The following is an 18,307-nucleotide window of genomic DNA, read 5'->3' as shown; positions in this document are numbered from 1 at the left end:
ATCTGTTTGACTCGGTAAAAATTTTCTAAAGATGCCGGCACGGTAGCTCAGTGTGTCCACTACAACCAAATACAATGGAAAAAAAGCTAAGGTCGCAAAAACATTTCTTTAGTTACAAACAATTTGTTTTGACAGACTTTGTTGTCTTCAGGTCTGTAACATAGTGTCTTTACATGGAATATATTCCGTATCATGAGTTATCATCTAATATATGAAATAAAAGTTTGAGTATGGCATTACAAGAAATGGAAATCAAACTGTACATTAACGTAAATGTTTGTTATATAAAAACATGTGCATTATAAAATGTGTTCATTTTGAGTTGTATATCATGCCAAGTTGCTACATGGATAAAATGTAACACATTGTATAAAGGTTTGTTGTAAATATGAGGGCTATCCACAAAGTACATTACGTTTTGGAGTTAAAAATAAATAAAGTGTTGGAAATTTTGTTTATTATATACAGATGAAAGCCACACTTAAATATTGCTTTTCTACATAGTTGCCATTTAAATTAAGGCACTTATAGCAATGGACGAGCTCGGAAATTCCTTTGTCGTAAAATTCGGCCGCCTGTGCCTTCAACCATGTGGTTACCTCTTCTTGAAGCTGTGCGTCGTCATCAAAACGCTTCATTGCTGGGAATAAGTGGAAGTCGCTCAGTGCCAGGTCAGGACTGTATGGCCGATGAGGAAACAACTCCCACTTAAAAGATTCGAGAACTTCACGAGTGGCATTTGCCGTATGGGCCTGGGCGTTGTCGTGAATCAGCAAGATCTTTGAGTCCAACTTTCCCCTGTGCTTGTTTTGTATTGCTCTTCTGAGGTTGTGCAGGGTTTGGCAATACCTTTGAGAGTTTATTGTAGTGCCTCTTTCCAGGAAATCCACAAGAATCACACCTTTTCTGTCCCAAAAGAAGAGGTAACCACGTGGTTGAAGGCGCAGGTGGCCGAATTTTACGACGAAGGAATTTCCAAGCTCGTCCATCGCTACGATAAGTGCCTTAATTTAAATGGCAACAATGTAGAAAAGTAGTATTTAAGTGTGGCTTTCATCTGTATGTAATAAAAAAAATTTCCATTACTTTATTTATTTTTAATTCCAAAACGTAATGTACTTTGTGGATAGCCCTCGTAAAACATTTAAAATTGAAAAGCACCTTGTGCACATCGCCATTTTTATAGGACAAGATTTTTAAAAATGTAGCAGGATTTTGGTATTATAATGTGTATTGCCTTACAACGGGAGCTTGGCATGTAAAGGGAATGGAAGTGCTTGATTTATTCATTTGAGGAGAGGAGCAGAGAGGAAAGGTTATTTTCAGATTTAACAAAAATAAATGTTTTATTGGAGGTTTGTGTCTGTTAACCATAACTTTCTTTCAGTTGTCATTTTGTAACAGTCTAGTTCTACAGTAATGGAACCATTTCTTTTGCAGACTGGAGGTGGAAGGCAATATGGAGAAAGACCCAGTTTGCCACAGACCAATGTGGAAACAGTTCCTATCCCTGGACCTAGGGTAAGTCTTACTAGATTGCAATAACAGTACAGATTAGAATAGATTGCAATTCACTGTGCAGAGGAGATGTTCAAACAGTGGTCTGTTTGATTTTTAACTACAGGACAAAGACCTTCGCCAGACAGAGATACACAAACACATTCACACATGAACATCTCACACACATATGGCCACTCTTACCTGGGAACTCCAGGGGTGGCCACGACATTGAATATCTGTTACAAATCGCAAGTTATCGAGAAATCACAGTTTTCACAATAACAATGTATCAATATCTGGTTTTGGCCAAAGCCTTCTTCAGAAAGGGAAACACACACACACACACACACACACACACACACACACACTAAAGTAAGATGTGCTTGCTTTGTTTCTGAAGAAGGCTTTGCCTGAGGGCTATTATTTCACTACTGATGGTATTGACAAAAGAAATTTCTGACTTTTGCTGCATTGGGGCATTGAAATAACTCAGTGGACAGAGGAAAATTTGTACTGTATTGGAATTCGACACCAGATTTCCCACTTTATGAGAGTGATTGCCATAACTGCTTCGGCTATCCGAGCACATCTCTCTTCTGCCCCAAATCTCCATATGTCACATACTACAGAGTAGCAGCTTTTCCTCTTCACTCACACTTCTACTGTATTCCCACAAGAGGTCAGAAATTATTGTGCATCTGCAATGAAAGATCGGTATGCTGTCAGGCGTATATATAAGTATGGTGTCTGTTATTTCAGACATTGATCTTTCTGTGAAAATGCACTATAATGTCTGACCTCTTGTGGGAATACAGTAGGTCTGCGAGTGGACAGGAATAATGGACAGGGGACACTACTCTGCAGTATCTGGCATGTGGAGACTTCGGTCACAAGGGAGACATGCTCGGAGAGCCAAAGTGCTTAAGGCGACCACTCAAATACAAATTTTCATCTGTTGCCACTGGGTTATTCCAATGCCTCAATGCAGCAAAAGTTGGGAATTTCTTTTCTTTGAATCACCTACACAATAATGCTCTGGTATTCCAATCTCAAATAGCGCATGGGAAAAACGAACACATATATCTTTCTATGCGAGCTCTGTTTTCCTTATTTTATTATGATGATGTAGGTTGGCATCAACAAAATGTTTTTGCATTCAGAGGAGAAATTTGGTAGTTAAAATTTCATGCGAAGATCCCACCACAATGAAAAATGCCTTTGTGTTAATGATGTCCACCCCAAATCCTGTATCATGTCAATGGCACTCTCTCCCGTATTTCTCGATAATGCAGAACGTGCTACTCTTCTTTGAACTTTCTCTACGCACTCTGTTAATCCTATATGGTAAGGATGCCAGACCGTGCAGCAGTAATCTAAAAGAGCAGGGACAAGTTTTGTGCGGGCAGTCTCTCTTGTAAATCTGTTGCATCTTCTAAGTGTTCTGCCAATAAAACCCAGCTTTGGTTCGCTTTCCCCATAACAATTTCTGTGTGTTCCTTCCAATTTAAATTGTTCATAATTGTAATTCCTAGATATTTAGTTGAATGTATGGCCTTTAGATGTGACTGATCTATCATGTAACCAAAGTTTAACGGATTCCTTTTAGCACTTATGTAGATGACTTCATACTTTTGATTATTTAAGGTCAATTGCCAGTTTTTGCACCATACCGATATCTTTTTGTAAAACGTTTTGCAATTTGTTTTGATCTTCTGATGAATTTACTTGACAGTAAATGGCAGCAGCATCTGAAAGCAACATAAGATGGCTGCTCAGATTGTCTCCTAAATCGTTTACGTTGGTAAGGAACAGCAGAGGGTCGATAAAACTTGGGAAATGTCTGAAATCCCTCCTGTGTTATCTGATGACTTTCTGCTCTATGAACAGTGACCTCTCTGACCAGAAATAATGAATCCAGTCACATAACTGAGATGGTATTCCATATGCATGCACTTTCACTACAAGCCGCTTGTGTTGTACAGTGCCAAAAGCCTTCTGGAAATCTAGAAATATGGAATCAATTTTAAATCCCTTGTCAATAGCACTCAACAGTTCATGTGAGTAAAGAGCTAGTTGTGTTTCACAAGAACAGTCTGCCTCGATAGTTGAGTGGTCAGCATGACAGAATACCATGCAAAGGGGTCCAGATTTGATTCCCGGCTGGGTTGGAAATTTTCTCCGCTCAGGGACTAGGTGTTGTGTTGTCTTTATCATCATCATCATATCATCCTCATCAACACACAAGTTGCTTAAGTGGCATCAACTCAAAAGACTTGCACCAGGCGACAAGTCAACCTGACGGGAGGCCCTAGCCACATGACATTTCATTTCACATCACAAGAGCGATGTTTTCTAAATCTATGTTGATTGTGTGTCAATAGACCATTTTCTTTGAGATATTTCATAATGTTCAAACGCAATATATGCTCCAGAATCCTGCCACATATCAACATTAATGATGTGGGCCTGTAATGTAGTGGGTTACTCCCCCTGGTTTGACCTGAGCAGCTTTCCAGCCTTTGGTACAAATTTTTGATTGAGCAAGCAGTTGTATATGCTTGTTAAGTATAGAGCTATTGCATAAGCATATTGTGAAAGAAACCTGATTGGTATACAGTCTCGACTCGAAGACATACTTTCATTAAAAAATTTAAGTTGTTTCACTACTCCAAGGATATCAACTTCTAATTTATTCATGCTGGCAGCTGTTCTTGATTTGAATTCTGGAATATTTACTTTGGTGAAGGAAGTTCAGAAGGCTGTGTTTAGTAACTCTGCTTTAGCAGCACTGTCATTGACAGCATTTCCATTGTTATCACACAGAGAAGGCACTGATTGTGTGTTGACACTAGCGTGCTGTACATACGACCAGAATCTCTATGGATTTTCTGCCAGGTTTCACTGGAAGTCTTTTCCAAAATCTACCCCATTTCCTAGATCTGGAGAGGCAAGAAAAGATATAAAAAAGAGAATGAAAATTGAATAAAGTGCAGTGTAATATCTCTTCAATTCAACTACCAAATGGTAGGTGACAATTCCTCGAAACCATACTCCTTTTATAATAACCCCTCAAAGAAAATTACAGTTATCTGCCTGTGTTAAATTTTCAGTAACTGACCATTTTTCTACATCTGCATCTACATGAATGGTTCACAATCCACTCTATGGTGCATGGCGGAAAAGACAAGTTCCACCTGCCTGTTAGTAAATTCATCTCTTTACGGTCACAAATTTGGCTATGGTATCAATGTCAGTTCATAGCTCACTATAAAGTGCATCAATGCGCATTCATTTCTATTAATAGGATGTCTTCCCTATGTGTTTACATATTCCATGTCATATGCATAATAAAATAAGATTCCACATCATGCATATAAAAGTATGTGATATTTCATATTGTAATTCTTGTCCAACTCTTTTCAGGACTACGTTTTTATTTATCACTTGTCATGCAGTAGTTATGACATGCATATGACATCTAAGATCTAAATGTGAATGAGACAAGGATGATGTTCTTTCAAGATGAGATAAAATGCATTGTTGCACTTCATACTGAAATATTAATTAAGAATGGCATAATAGCAGGAATCACGATCATAAATAAATAAATTTAATAACGAAGCTGGCAGGGAAGGTTGTCGTTCATAAAATACAGCAGGATTGTGGTTGCAAGTAAATAGAAAGTTGTCGTCATCATGTATATTTTTGGGTTAGAAGTCTAAGCTTGTTACAAAACCGAACTATTTAAAGCTGAATGCACCATCATCTTCACGGTCATTTTATCCTTTTTCTACTCTATAGTCATGTGCTTTCTTTGGTATCTCACTTTGATCCAAATGTAGTTGCTACTATTCCTAGAAAATGGAGCTCCTCACTTATCTCACTGTCCATCCTATGATCTTCTAGTTTGTATCATACCAAAGGTCATAAAATTCTCATTTCTGCCACTTCAGTTCTCTGTAATAGTTTTCTCCAAGTCCATACTCGCGTCCATAGAATAGTAAAGGTGCAGTCATAATACACTACTGGCCATTAAAATTGCTATACCAAGAAGAAATGCAGATGATAAACCAGTATTCATTGGACAAATATGTTATACTAGAACTGACATGCGATTACATTTTGACGCAATTTGGGTGCATAGATCCTGAGAAATCAGTACCCAGAACAACCACCTGTGGTCGTAATAATGGCCGTGATACGCCTGGGCATTGAGTCAAACGGAGCTTGGATGGCGTGTACAGGTACAGCTGCCCATGCGGTTTCAACACAATACCAAGTTCAAGAAGAGTAGTGACTGGTGCATTGTGACGAGCCAGTTGCTCGGCCACCATTGACCAGACGTTTTCGATTGGTGAGAGATCTGGAAAATATGTTGGCCAAGGCAGCAGTCGAACATTTTCTGTATCCAGAAAGGCCCGTACAGGACCTGCAATATGCGGTCGTGCATTATCCTGCTGAAATGTTGGGTTTTGCAGGGATCAAATGAAGGGTAGAGCCATGGGTTGTAACACATCTGAAATGTAATGTCCACTGTTCAAAGTGCCGTCAATGCGAACAAGAGGTGACCGAGACGTGTAACCAATGGCACCCCATACCATCACGCCAGGTGATGACGAATACACACTTCCAATGTGCGTTCACCGTGATGTCACCAAACATGGATGCGACCATCATGATGCTGTAAACAGAACCTGGATTCATCTGAAAAAATGACATTTCACCATTTGTGCAACCAGGTTCGTCGTTGAGTACACCATCGCAGAGGCTCCTGTCTGTGATGCAGCATCAAGGGTAACCGCAGCCACGATCTCCGAGCTGATTGTCCATGCTGCTGCAAACATTGTCGAACTGTTGATGCAGATGGTTGTTGTCTCGCAAACATCCCCATCTGTTGACTTAGGGATCGAGACGTGGCTGCACGATCGATTACAGCCGTGCAGATAAGATGCCTGTCATCTCTACTGCTAGTGATACGAGGTCATTGGGATACAGCACGGCATTTCGTATTACCCTCGTGAACCCACCAATTCCATATTCTGCTAACAGTCATTGGATCTCGACCAACGTGAGCAGCAATGTTGTGATACGATAAACCGCAATCGCGATAGGCTGCAATATGACCTTTATCAAAGTAGGAATTGTGATGGTACACATTTCTCCTCCTTACACGAGGCACCACAACAAGGTTTCACCAGGCAACGCTGGTCAACTGCTGTTTGTGTACGAGGAATCGGTTGGAAACTTTCCTCATGTCAGCACGTTGTAGGTGTCGCCACCAGCGCCAATCTTGTGTGAATGCTCTGAAAAGCTAATCATTTGCATATTACAGCATGTTCTTCCTGTCGGTTAAATTTCTCGTCTGTAGCACGTCATCTTCATGGTGTAGCAATTTTATTGGCCAGTAGTGTATTATAGAATTTAAGTACTGTCTCATTCTTAGTTTCCAGGAACCCTACCACAGAGTTACTCTGGCTAAAGGTTGGTAACCTGTATCAGGGGAAGTAAATAATTTATTTTCACACACAAATAAATACAAACTAACTTCCTTTTTGTGCTGAAAGAGTATTTCAATAGAGGGTTGTTATTTACATGTTAAAGCTACACATTTATTACTACTAATGCTGTTTGGCAGACAGGATGCTACACTGTGCACAATTTTCTGATTTGTAGGGAGAGAGTGGACGACCGGGAGAGCCGGGAAGACCCGGAGAGGCAGGGTATCCCGGACCACCGGGACAGCCGGGAATCCCAGGACTGCCCGGTCCGCCGGGACCCGCTCCAGATGTGAGTACATCCCATCTGCTGCTGCTGCTGCTGCTGCTCTAGGTTGTAGAATAGTCATTTGAGTCCTTGGAAGTTGACAGAAGCTCGTAATGCTCATATATCCACTGTTACAAACTTTTATGATTTATATCCCTGCTCTGTTTTCCCACCAGTCTGTTACGCAGTTGGCCAGTGGGCGAGTTTTTGCTCATCACAGATCAAGAGCTTGTTTCGGGATGGCCCTCTCCAATTTTATTTGTACTTATAGAATCTGAAAGTCAATGCCCAGACACCAGTTTCCTTAAGCAGGAGCAGCTATTTTCAGAAAAACTAAAAAAAGAAAAAAAATCAACTTTGAAAATTAGAAAATTTCCATAAATTATTAATTGCCAACCATTTGTGGATTTATATCCCAGTTGTAGGTATCTGAGCACCTAGCGTAAAACTTTATTATTGTAAAGTCACTAATTTGAACTTGCTAGATGCAATGTTTTAATTAAATTACATACCTATTATTGAATGAAGAGATTAATTAAGAAATATTGAATCATAATTCTTAATGAAAATATGTTTTTGTTATTAACTAGCAAACCTGCAATGCTTCGCAAATGTTAAATATGCATAGGAACTGCATATACATTATAAATTCCTTGTCCCCACTCTCTCTGTCCATTTTTTCGTCCCCACCCTCTCTCCACACATCTCCTCCTTCCCACATCTCTCTATGCGTAACCACCTCCACCCTCTCTGTGTCCATTTCCGCCCGAATGTTCAGTAGAGTATCATGTAAAAATCTGAAGTAAATCTGTCAAGAATTTTTTGTGATATGTGGTACCAACACTTCCTCCCATATATATTACATATCTCAAAAATATGTAGCCTATGTTCATCTGAATGTTCATTAGAGTGTCATGTAACAATTTGTAGTAAAACCTTCAAGAACTTTTCAAGGTTTTTGGTAACAGTGTTTCCCCTTTTGTATATTGCATTAACTGTTAAACTCATTTTTTTTTGTTATGGACATACATGACAGCAGAACTGTTAAAATTAATACAATTTTTATTTCCTTTTTCATACTAGAAATATGTTTACCAACCACAATTACTAATGGAAAAAACAACCAAATCAATCAAGCCATTCTCTAGTGATGATCTTTCATAATTGATTTTAATTTCTGATTTTTCCCGTGGATTTTCAAAACATTTTTTTTTCATGCAGAACTGCCAATTAGAAACGCTTAAAAAAAAAAATAAATAAATAAAAAAAAAAATAAAAATAAAAAAAATTCGTCCCATTCATAATTGATGATATTTGATACATGTGACAGTTGATTTTTATTTGTGTAGATTACAGGCCTTTTTAAAATAAATTAAAGTTTAATACATACTTACAAAATGCCTTCTTGTTAAAATAAAAACATTATGTACTCGTACATCATTAATACTATTCTGTCTGTACAAATAAAAAAAAAAATATTTTCTGTTTGAAATTTCTCATTGTTACGCCAAATTTTAGAAAAAGTGTGAATACTGGCAGGGTCATGTGATTAGTAATTAAAAATAAAAACATATTACTTTTAATTAAAAATTATCAGTCAGTATATATTAAATAATGTTTGTGCTCATTATAACTATGGAAATGAAATAAAAGTACAAACGAAATTGCATATAGCAAGATTCAAACCAGTGATTTTTTTTAACATTCCCCCCTCCCCCCCCCCCCTTCCCCGCTCCCTTCCCCTCCTTGTGTTAGATAGATCATAAATTTCACTATATTAACTGTGAAACAGTAACTCTTCAGCCTATCAGAAACTTCATTGTATGTCTACATACCTTTACTTGTTCATTAAAGAACCAATGTGAGTTAGTTTAGGACCACCTTCAGGTGACAAAACGAGTTCTTAGCTGAGCCTCATACATAAATTTCTTTTACAAAATATCATCCAATCCATGATATAAATATAATACCTGATGGAATTACTCACATATTGTGTGGTCTGCAAATCTGCTATTAACGGTGCTTACTTCATGAGCATGCAGAATAAGTAACACTATAGTAGTAGATCTGAAAATCACATAGCATATTCATAATTCTACTATGTTCTGTGTTTTTATGTACCATATACTTGTTCGAATTTTGTAAAAGAAGTTTATGTATTCTTCTTCACCATCATCATCATCCTCCTTGATTTATCTCACTTGACCAAGAGGTCATCACTGTTATTGGGTTGAAGCAATGTCAGTGAGAGTGGGTGACCGGGTACTCTTTCTGACACCACACCTCCAATCCAATATGGCATTCATGTACCCCACCTGCCTGCATCCAGAGTAAAGACCGTATCCAAGCAGGAGATATTTTCTAAATGCTTGCATGTCATGAATACGAGACGGGATATGAAAATTAGCCCAGTATTTTCCTAGTGGAATGTGGGAGGGCACCTCAAAACACATAAAGGCTGGCAGGCACACTGACTGACATCGTTAATCCAGCAGACAGATTAGATCCGGTACCAGCACACCTTCCCAGATACTGGAAGTAATGCACATTAATGTGCTCACCTATCCAGATGGGCAAAAAGTAGTTTATTTATTAATCTGAGCTAATTATTCTCATATAACTTAACTGAAATTATTTGCTTAATAAAGAATAAGAACAGGGAACTTTCCCAGTTCCATAGCTATCAGAAACCACCTACACAAAATACAGGGTCCACTAGATTCTTGACTTATGTAACAGACTAACCAGAGAGATTGATGAACTCATGAAAGACTGTGATGTTTGCTGGTGACACAAATATCCTGATAAAGGGATCACACACACCCATAACATACACAGTCAGGAGAATAGTGAAACATATCACCTAGTCACAGCAAATGCTTAAAAAGACTTACGGGTAACAGAAGTACAAATCTTAGGATGAGTCTCCATGTCTGAAGCTACTACAGATTCACACGGGTAATAAACTCGTGCAAGAATTTGCAACTATAGTTTTCTGATCTTCACTGGCAGCTTCAAAACCTGATGAGATGGCAATTTCTAGAACTCCACTCATTCTCAATTTTGTAATCAATTTGAAGTTTGTGAGAGATGTTTGAGTGCAGTTAAGTGCATATCTGCTGACCATGTCCAAAAAGCTCAGGAACAACATCAACATTCTGCCCAGCGGTGCAATTGCAGATGTGTTGCAAGTAGAGCACGATTTTGAGATGTGCTTTCATTCTGTTTTGAACTCCTTACATCAGTGATTCATGCAGAGCTGAGTAAAACACATCATTTCCTGAACTGTGGCAGTGAACAGTGACAGGTCTCGAAAGCATTAACATTTCCATCCTCGGGAAACTTTTAGTAGTGTGTGCTTTAAATTTGCAAGCTGCAACTCCCTCTGAGCTACCAAATCGAAGGAGGGTGAGACATTCCTCCTCACACTATCGTAGAAGCTCAAATGTGTCACAATCCAGTGGATGTGCAATCAAAAGAAATATATGAAGACAGTAACTGTTCTCAAAAGAACAGAATACTGTTGATGACTGTGCAGCTTTTCCCTGGAATAAATGATGACGAACTGAAACCCTCTGCTGCCGACAGGTGTTGTTGATATACCTCAATGTGGACAGCTGAAAATGTGTACCCCGACCGGGACTCGAACCCGGGATCTCCTGCTTACATGGCAGACACTCTATCCATCTGAGCCACCGAGGACACAGATGAATAGCGCGACTGCAGGGACTTATCCCTTGCACGCTTCCTGCGAGACTCACATTCCCAACTGTGCACAATTCTACATATGTAATGTACCTTATAGACATTTGCCCATTCATCATCAGGTTAAATATTGTAAATCACAATATTAGAGTTGCAACATGGATGAGACTGAACTTCCCTTCTCCATTAATAAATGGCGCAGTTAGCAGATTGCCAGGTAAGCAGAATTTCTTGCATCTCCATGCATTGTGGTCAGCTATATTCATGGCCCTCTGAATGAATTGTGCCCCTTTATTCAATAGTTAATTGGTTATATTCAGTTTACTGTCTTCTGTTTGGATTCGTGGCATGCTTGAGAAAATGTGGATCCATACTTTCTGCTTACCTGGCATTCCACTAATTATGTCATGTATTCATAGACAAGAAATGTTTGGTCCTGACCATGTTGCAACTTTAATGTCACGATTCACCATATTTAACCTGATAATGTGGTGGATAGTGGAGAGACACGGGGAGCTACAAGCCGATCTACATATGGCTTTCATTGATTTGGAGTCCCAAGGGATGAAATATGGAGAAGCATGAGAGAGCAGAGCACGCCAGAGAAGTATGTGAGGTTAGTGAAGGAAATGTACAGAAGAGCAATGACACAGGTGAGAAGTAGTGTGGGCATGACAAAGGAGTTTCCAGCAGAAGTAGGGTTACATCAAGGGTCTGCACTTAGTCCCTACCTCTTTGACCTGATTACGGATGTGCTGGTGAAAGATGTGAAGAAGGAAGCGCTGTGCAATATGATGTTTGCAGATGTGGTTCTTTGTGAGCAGAGCATCGACAGACTCGAGGAAAAGCTGGAGGATTGGAGGAAGGCACTAGAGGATAGAGGGATGAAAATTAGCTGGACAGAGTCAGAAAATTTAGCACTGAAGGATGTGCAGATGAGGTCTTGAAGGATCCAGGATGATGAGCTGAAATCGGTCTGCAAATTTAAATACCTGGGGTCGTACATACAGAGGGACGGAGGACTGGAAAGTGAGATACAACACAATAAATTGCGGTTGGAACAACTGGAGGAAAATGAGTGGAGTGTTGTGTGACAAGAAGGTGAGCATTGGGTTGAAAGGGAAAGTCAGTGGTAAGGCCTGCTATGATATATGGGGCAGAGACATGGCCAATCACAGTAGCCCAGGAAAGGAAGATGGAAGTGGTGGAAATGAGGATGCTAAGGTGGATGTGTAGGGTAACAAGGAAGGACACGGTGTGGCCGTGCGGTTCTAGGCGCTTCAGTCTGGAACCGCGTGACCGCTACGGTCGCAGGTTCGAATCCTGCCTCGGGCATGGATGTGTTTGATGTTCTTAGGTTAGTTAGGTTTAAGTAGTTCTAAGTTCTAGGGGACTGATGACCATAGATGTTAAGTCCCATAGTGTTCAGAGCCATTTGAACTATTCAAGGAAGGACAGGATTAGAAATGAATTTGTTAGTGAAACTGTGAAAGTGGGACCCATGGGGAAAAAGATACAAGAGAGCAGGCTAAGGTAGTACAGACACTTACAGAGAAAAGGGGAAGAGCATTTCGGAAACAGAGTTGAAGATATAAAGATTGAAGGAGACATAAGGAGAGGAAGACCGAAGATGAGGTGGAAGGATAAGATATCCGGGGACCTAAGGGAGAAAGGATTGAAGAAGGAAGAGGTAATGGATAGATGAGTACTATGGAGGAGAAGGATCCAGAAGAGCAACGCCGACCCTACGTAACGTGGGACAAGGCGATGATGAAGAAAAAAAAGAAGAAGAATAACCTGATAATGTGGCTTCTAGGCTATGAAACTGCTAATTAAATAAATTATTTACAATAGCAGCAAAGCGGCTATTATTCAAGATGAAAAATCAACACTTGCATTTTCATATTCATCCTTGATTTAAAAGAACCCACCTTCAAGTAGCTTTACTTTTCAGATCTCGCCGTTCTACACCCAGTTGGCCCTCTCGCAAGCCTCTGGCGACAAGGGCCCCACTGGGAGTGGCGGCCTAGGATTCGGCTTGTCTCCAGATGCCTACCAGTACCTTCACGCACAAGTCGGACCGGTCGGACCGAGGGGCCCTCCAGGTTAGTTTCTGACCCAAAATGTCATGTTGGCACTCCGTTTATGCATTTATTTGCCTTGTGAAGCCAATTATTTGCCTTGTGAAGCCAAAGTGGGTTCATTAAAATTTTTCCCCCAGATAATTTCATTGTGTGTTTCTGTTTGTGTGTGTGCGTTTGTGTTTATATACTCACAAAATTCAAGCTTTCGCAACCAATGGTTGCTTCGTCAGGAAAGAGGGAAGGAGAGGGAAAGACGAAAGGATGTGGGTTTAAAGGGAGAGGGTAAGGAGTCATTCCAATCCCGGGAGCGGAAAGACTTACCTTAGGGGGAATAAAGGACAGGTATACACTCGCACACGCACACAACAATATCCATCCACACACATACACACACAGGCACACACACACATATCCATCCGCACATATACAGACACATAGGTGGCATTTACATATGTCTGCCTGTGTCTGTATATGTGCGGATTGATATGTGTGTGTGTGTTTGTGTGTGTGAGTGTAAATGCCATTTGGCATTTGCATATGTCTGCCTGTGTCTGTATATGTGCGGATGGATGTGTGTGTGTGTGTGTGTGTGTGTGTGTGTGTGTGTGTGTGTGTGTGTGTGTGTGTGTGCGCGAGTGTATACCTGTCCTTTTTTCCCCTAAGGTAAGTCTTTCTGCTCCAGGGATTGGAATGCCTCCTTACTCCCTCCCTTAAAATCCACATCCTTTCGTCTCTCCCTCTCCTTCCCTCTTTCCTGATAAAGCAACCTTGGGTTGTGAAAACTTGAAATTTGTGTGTGTGTTTGTGTGTGTTTTTTTAGTGTCTATCAACCAGCACTTTCTTGTTTGGTAAGTTACAGCATCTTTGTTTTTTATATATATTTTTCCACGTGGAATGTTTCCCTCTATATTTTGCGCTGGTAGATAGACACAATAAAAAATAAAAAAACACACACACAAATATCAAACTTTCGCAACCCACGGTTGCTTCATCAGGAAAGAGGGAAGGAGAGGGAAAGACGAAAGGATGTGGGTTTTAAGGGAGAGGGTAAGGAGTCATTCCAATCCTGGGAGTGGAAAGACTTACCTTAGGGGGAAAAAGGGACAGGTATACACTCGCACACACACACGCACACACACACATATCCATTCGCACATAAACAGACACAAGCAGACATATGTAAAGGCAAAGAGTTTGGGCAGAGATGTCAGTCGAGGCCAAAGTACAGAGACAAAGATGTTATTGAATGACAGGTGAGGTAAGAGCGGCGGCAACTTGAAACTAGCGGAGGTTGAGGCCTGGTGGGTAACAGGAAGAGAGAATATATTGAATGGCAAGTTCCCATCTCCGGAGTTCTGATAGGTTGGTGTCAGTGGGAAGTATCCAGATAACCCAGACGGTGTAACACTGTACCAAGATGTGCTGGCCATGCACCAAGGCATGTTTAGCCACAGAGTGATCCTCATTATCAACAAACACTGTCTGCCTGTGTCCATTCATGCGAATGGACAGTTTGTTGTTGGTCATTCCCACATAGAAAGCTTCACAGTGTAGGCAGGTCAGTTGGTAAATCACGTGGGTGCTTTCACATGTGGCTCTGCCTTTGATCGTGTACACCTTCCGGGCTACAGGACTGGAGTAGGTGGTGGTGGGAGGGTGCATGGGACAGGTTTTACACCGGGGGCGGTTACAAGGGTAGGAGCCAGAGGGTAGGGAAGGTGGTTTGGGGATTTCATAGGGATGAACTAAGAGGTTACGAAGGTTAGGGGGACGGCGGAAAGACACTCTTGGTGGAGTGGGGAGGATTTCTTGAAGGATGGATCTCATTTCAGGGGAGGATTTGAGGAAGTTGTATCCCTGCTGGAGAGCCACATTCAGAGTCTGATCCAGTCCCGGAAAGTATCCTGTTACAAGTGGGGCACTTTTGTGGTTCTTCTGTGGGAGGTTCTGGGTTTGAGGGGATGAGGAAGTGGCTCTGGTTATTTGCTTCTGTACCAGGTCGGGAGGGTAGTTGCGGGATGCGAAAGCTGTTATCAGGTTGTTGGTATAATGGCTCAGGGATTCCGGACTGGAGCAGATTTGTTTGCCACGAGGACCTAGGCTGTAGGGAAGGGACCGTTTGATGTGGAATGGGTGGCAGCTGTCATAATGGAGGTACTGTTGCTTGTTGGTGGGTTTGATGTGGACGGACGTGTGAAGCTGGCCATTGGCCAGATGCAGGTCAACGTCAAGGAAAGTGGCATTGGATTTGGAGTAGGACCAGGTGAATCTGATGGAACCAAAGGAGTTGAGGTTGGAGAGGAAATTCTGGAGTTCTTCTTCATTGTGAGTCCAGATCATGAAGATGTCATCAATAAATCTGTACCAAACTTTGGGTTGGCAGGCCTGGGTAACCAAGAAGGCTTCCTCTAAGTGACCCATGAATAGGTTGGCATACGAGGGGGCCATCCTGGTACCCATGGTTGTTCCCTTTAATTGTTGGTATGTCTTGCCTTCAAAAGTGAAGAAGTTGTGGGTCAGGATGAAGCTGGCTAAGGTAATGAGGAAAGAGGTTTTAGGTAGGGTGGCAGGTGATCGGCGTGAAAGGAACTGCTCCATCGCAGCGAGGCCCTGGATGTGCGGAATATTTGTGTATAAGGAAGTGGCATCAATGGTTACAAGGATGGATTCCAGGTGTTCGAGAAAGTGGTTGGTGTCTTTGATGAAGGATGGGAGACTGCATGTAATGGGTTGAAGGTGTTGATCTACGTAGGCAGAGAAACGTTCTGTGGGGGCTTGGTAACCAGCTACAGTGGGGTGGCCGGGATGATTGGGTTTGTGAATTTTAGGAAGAAGGTAGAAGGTAGGGGTGCGGGGTGTCGGTGGGGTCAGGAGGTTGATGGAGTCAGGTGAAAGGTTTTGTAGGGGGCCTAAGGTTCTGAGGATTCCTTGAAGCTCTGCCTGGACATCAGGAATAGGATTACCTTGGCAAACTTTGTATGTGGTGTTGTCTGAAAGCTGACACAGTCCCTCAGCCACATACTCCCAACGATCAAGTACCATGGTCGTGGAACCCTTGTCCTCCGGAAGAATGACGATGGATCGGTCCGCCTTCAGATCACAAATAGCTTGGGCTTCAGCAATGGTGATGTTGGGAGTAGGATTAAGGTTTTTTAAGAAGGATTGAGAAGCACGGCTGGAAGTCAGAAATTCCTGGAAGGTTTGGAGAGGGTGATTTTGAGGAAGAGGAGGTGGGTCCCGCTGTGACGGAGGACAGAACTGTTCCAGGCAGGGTTCAATTTGGATAGTGTCTTGGGGAGTTGGATCATTAGGAGTAGGATTAGGATCATTTTTCTTCGTGGCAAAGTGATATTTCCAGCAGAGAGTACGAGTGTAGGACAGTAAATCTTTGACGAGGGCTGTTCGGTTGAATCTGGGAGTGGGGTTGAAGGTGAGGCCTTTGGATAGGACAGAGGTTTCGGATTGGGAGAGAGGTTTGGAGGAAAGGTTAGCTACTGAATTGGGGTGTTGTGGTCCCAGATTGTGTTGATTGGAATTTTGAGGTTTTGGAGGGAGTAGAGCTGGAAGTGGGAGATTGAGTAGATGAGAGAGACTGGGTTTGTGTGCAATGAGAGGAGGTTGAGGTTTGCTGGAAAGGTTGTGAAGGGTGAGTGAGTTGCCTTTCCGCAGGTGGGAAACCAGGAGATTGGATAGTTTTTTGAGGTGGAGGGTGGCATGCTGTTCTAATTTGCAGTTGGCCTGTAGGAGGATGCTCTGAACAGCCGGTGTGGATGTGGGAGAGGAAAGATTGAGGACTTTTATTAAGGATAGGAGTTGACAGGTGTGTTCATTGGCTGAGTTGATGTGTAGGTGAAGGATTAGGTGGGTGAGGGCAATGGATTGTTCAGTTTGGAACTGGTATAGGGACTGATGGAAAGAAGGGTTGCAGCCAGAGATGGGAACTTACCCTTTGGGGGTAATGCCGAGTCCGGAATCCCTGAACCATTACACCAACAACCTGAAAACAGCTTTCGCATCCCGCAACTACCCTCCTGACCTGGTACAGAAGCAAATAACCAGAGCCACTTCCTCATCCTCTCAAACCCAGAACCTCCCGCAGAAGAACCACAAAAGTGCCCCATTTGTAACAGGATACTTTCCGGGACTGAATCAGACTCTGAATGTCGCTCTCCAGCAGGGATACGACTTCCTCAAATGCTGCCCTGAAATGAGATCCATCCTTCATGAAATCCTCCCCACTCCACCGAGAGTGTCTTTCCGCCATCCACCTAACCTTCGCAACCACTTAGTTCATCCCTATGAAATCCCCAAACCACCTTCCCTACCCTCTGGCTCCTACCCTTGTAACCGCCCCCGGTGTAAAACCTGTCCCATGCACCCTCCCACCACCACCTACTCCAGTCCTGTAACCCAGAAGGTGTACACGATCAAAGGCAGAGCCACGTGTGAAAGCACCCACGTGATTTACCAACCGACCTGCCTACACTGTGAAGCTTTCTATGTCGGAATGACCAGCAACAAACTGTCCATTTGCATGAATGGACACAGGCAGACAGTGTTTGTTGGTAATGAGGATCACTCTGTGGCTAAACATGCCTTGGTGCACAGCCAGCACATCTTGGCACAGTGTTACACCGTACGGGTTATCTGGACACTTCCCACTGACACCAACCTGTCAGAACTCCAGAGATGGGAACTTGCCCTTCAGTATATCTTCTCCTCTCGTTATCCGCCAGGCCTCAACCTTCGCTACTTTCAAGTTGCCGCCGCTCATACCTCACCTGTCTTTCAACATCTTTGCCTCTGTACTTCCACCTCGACTGACATCTCTGCCCGAACACTTTGCCTTTACAAATGTCTGCTTGTGTCTGTGTATGTACGGATGGATATGTGTCTGTGTGCGAGTGTATACCTGTCCTTTTTTCCCCCTAAGGTAAGTCTTTCCACTCCCGGGATTGGAATGACTCCTTACCCTCTCCCTTAAAACCCACATCCTTTCATCTTTCCCTCTCCTTCCCTCTTTTCTGATGAGGCAACAGTTTGTTGCGAAAGCTTGAATTTTTTGTGTATGTTTGTGTTTGTTTGTGTGTCTATCGACCTGCCAGCACTTTCGTTTGGTAAGTCACATCATCTTTGGAAACATTCCACGTGGGAAAAATTATATATAAAAACAAAGATGAGGTGACTTACCGAACAAAAGCGCTGGCAGGTCGATAGACACACAAACAAACACAAACATACACACAAAATTCAAG

The 18,307-nt window shown here is 42.0% G+C and overlaps 1 protein-coding gene and 1 non-coding gene across 3 annotated transcripts in view; one reads left to right on the top strand and one right to left on the bottom strand.

The window, feature by feature from the left end:
- LOC124718642 (collagen alpha-1(I) chain-like) overlaps window positions 1-18,307 on the top strand; it is a 268,769-nt gene that overhangs the window by 137,816 nt on the left and 112,646 nt on the right. For both annotated transcript variants that reach the window (XM_047244268.1, XM_047244267.1), the window contains 3 exons: window positions 1,441-1,521; window positions 7,174-7,287; window positions 12,923-13,073. In XM_047244268.1, the coding sequence (XP_047100224.1) occupies window positions 1,441-1,521; window positions 7,174-7,287; window positions 12,923-13,073 (346 nt within the window). The remainder of the gene's footprint in view (window positions 1-1,440; window positions 1,522-7,173; window positions 7,288-12,922; window positions 13,074-18,307) is intronic.
- Window positions 10,892-10,965, bottom strand: Trnat-ugu. The gene has a single exon. It is a non-coding gene; the product is annotated as a tRNA-Thr (tRNA).

This window comes from Schistocerca piceifrons, chromosome 10, assembly GCF_021461385.2.
Source record: "Schistocerca piceifrons isolate TAMUIC-IGC-003096 chromosome 10, iqSchPice1.1, whole genome shotgun sequence".
Classification (NCBI taxonomy): domain Eukaryota; kingdom Metazoa; phylum Arthropoda; class Insecta; order Orthoptera; family Acrididae; genus Schistocerca; species Schistocerca piceifrons.
Note: the sequence above shows the minus strand (reverse complement) of the source record. Positions and strands in the feature narration are given on the sequence as shown.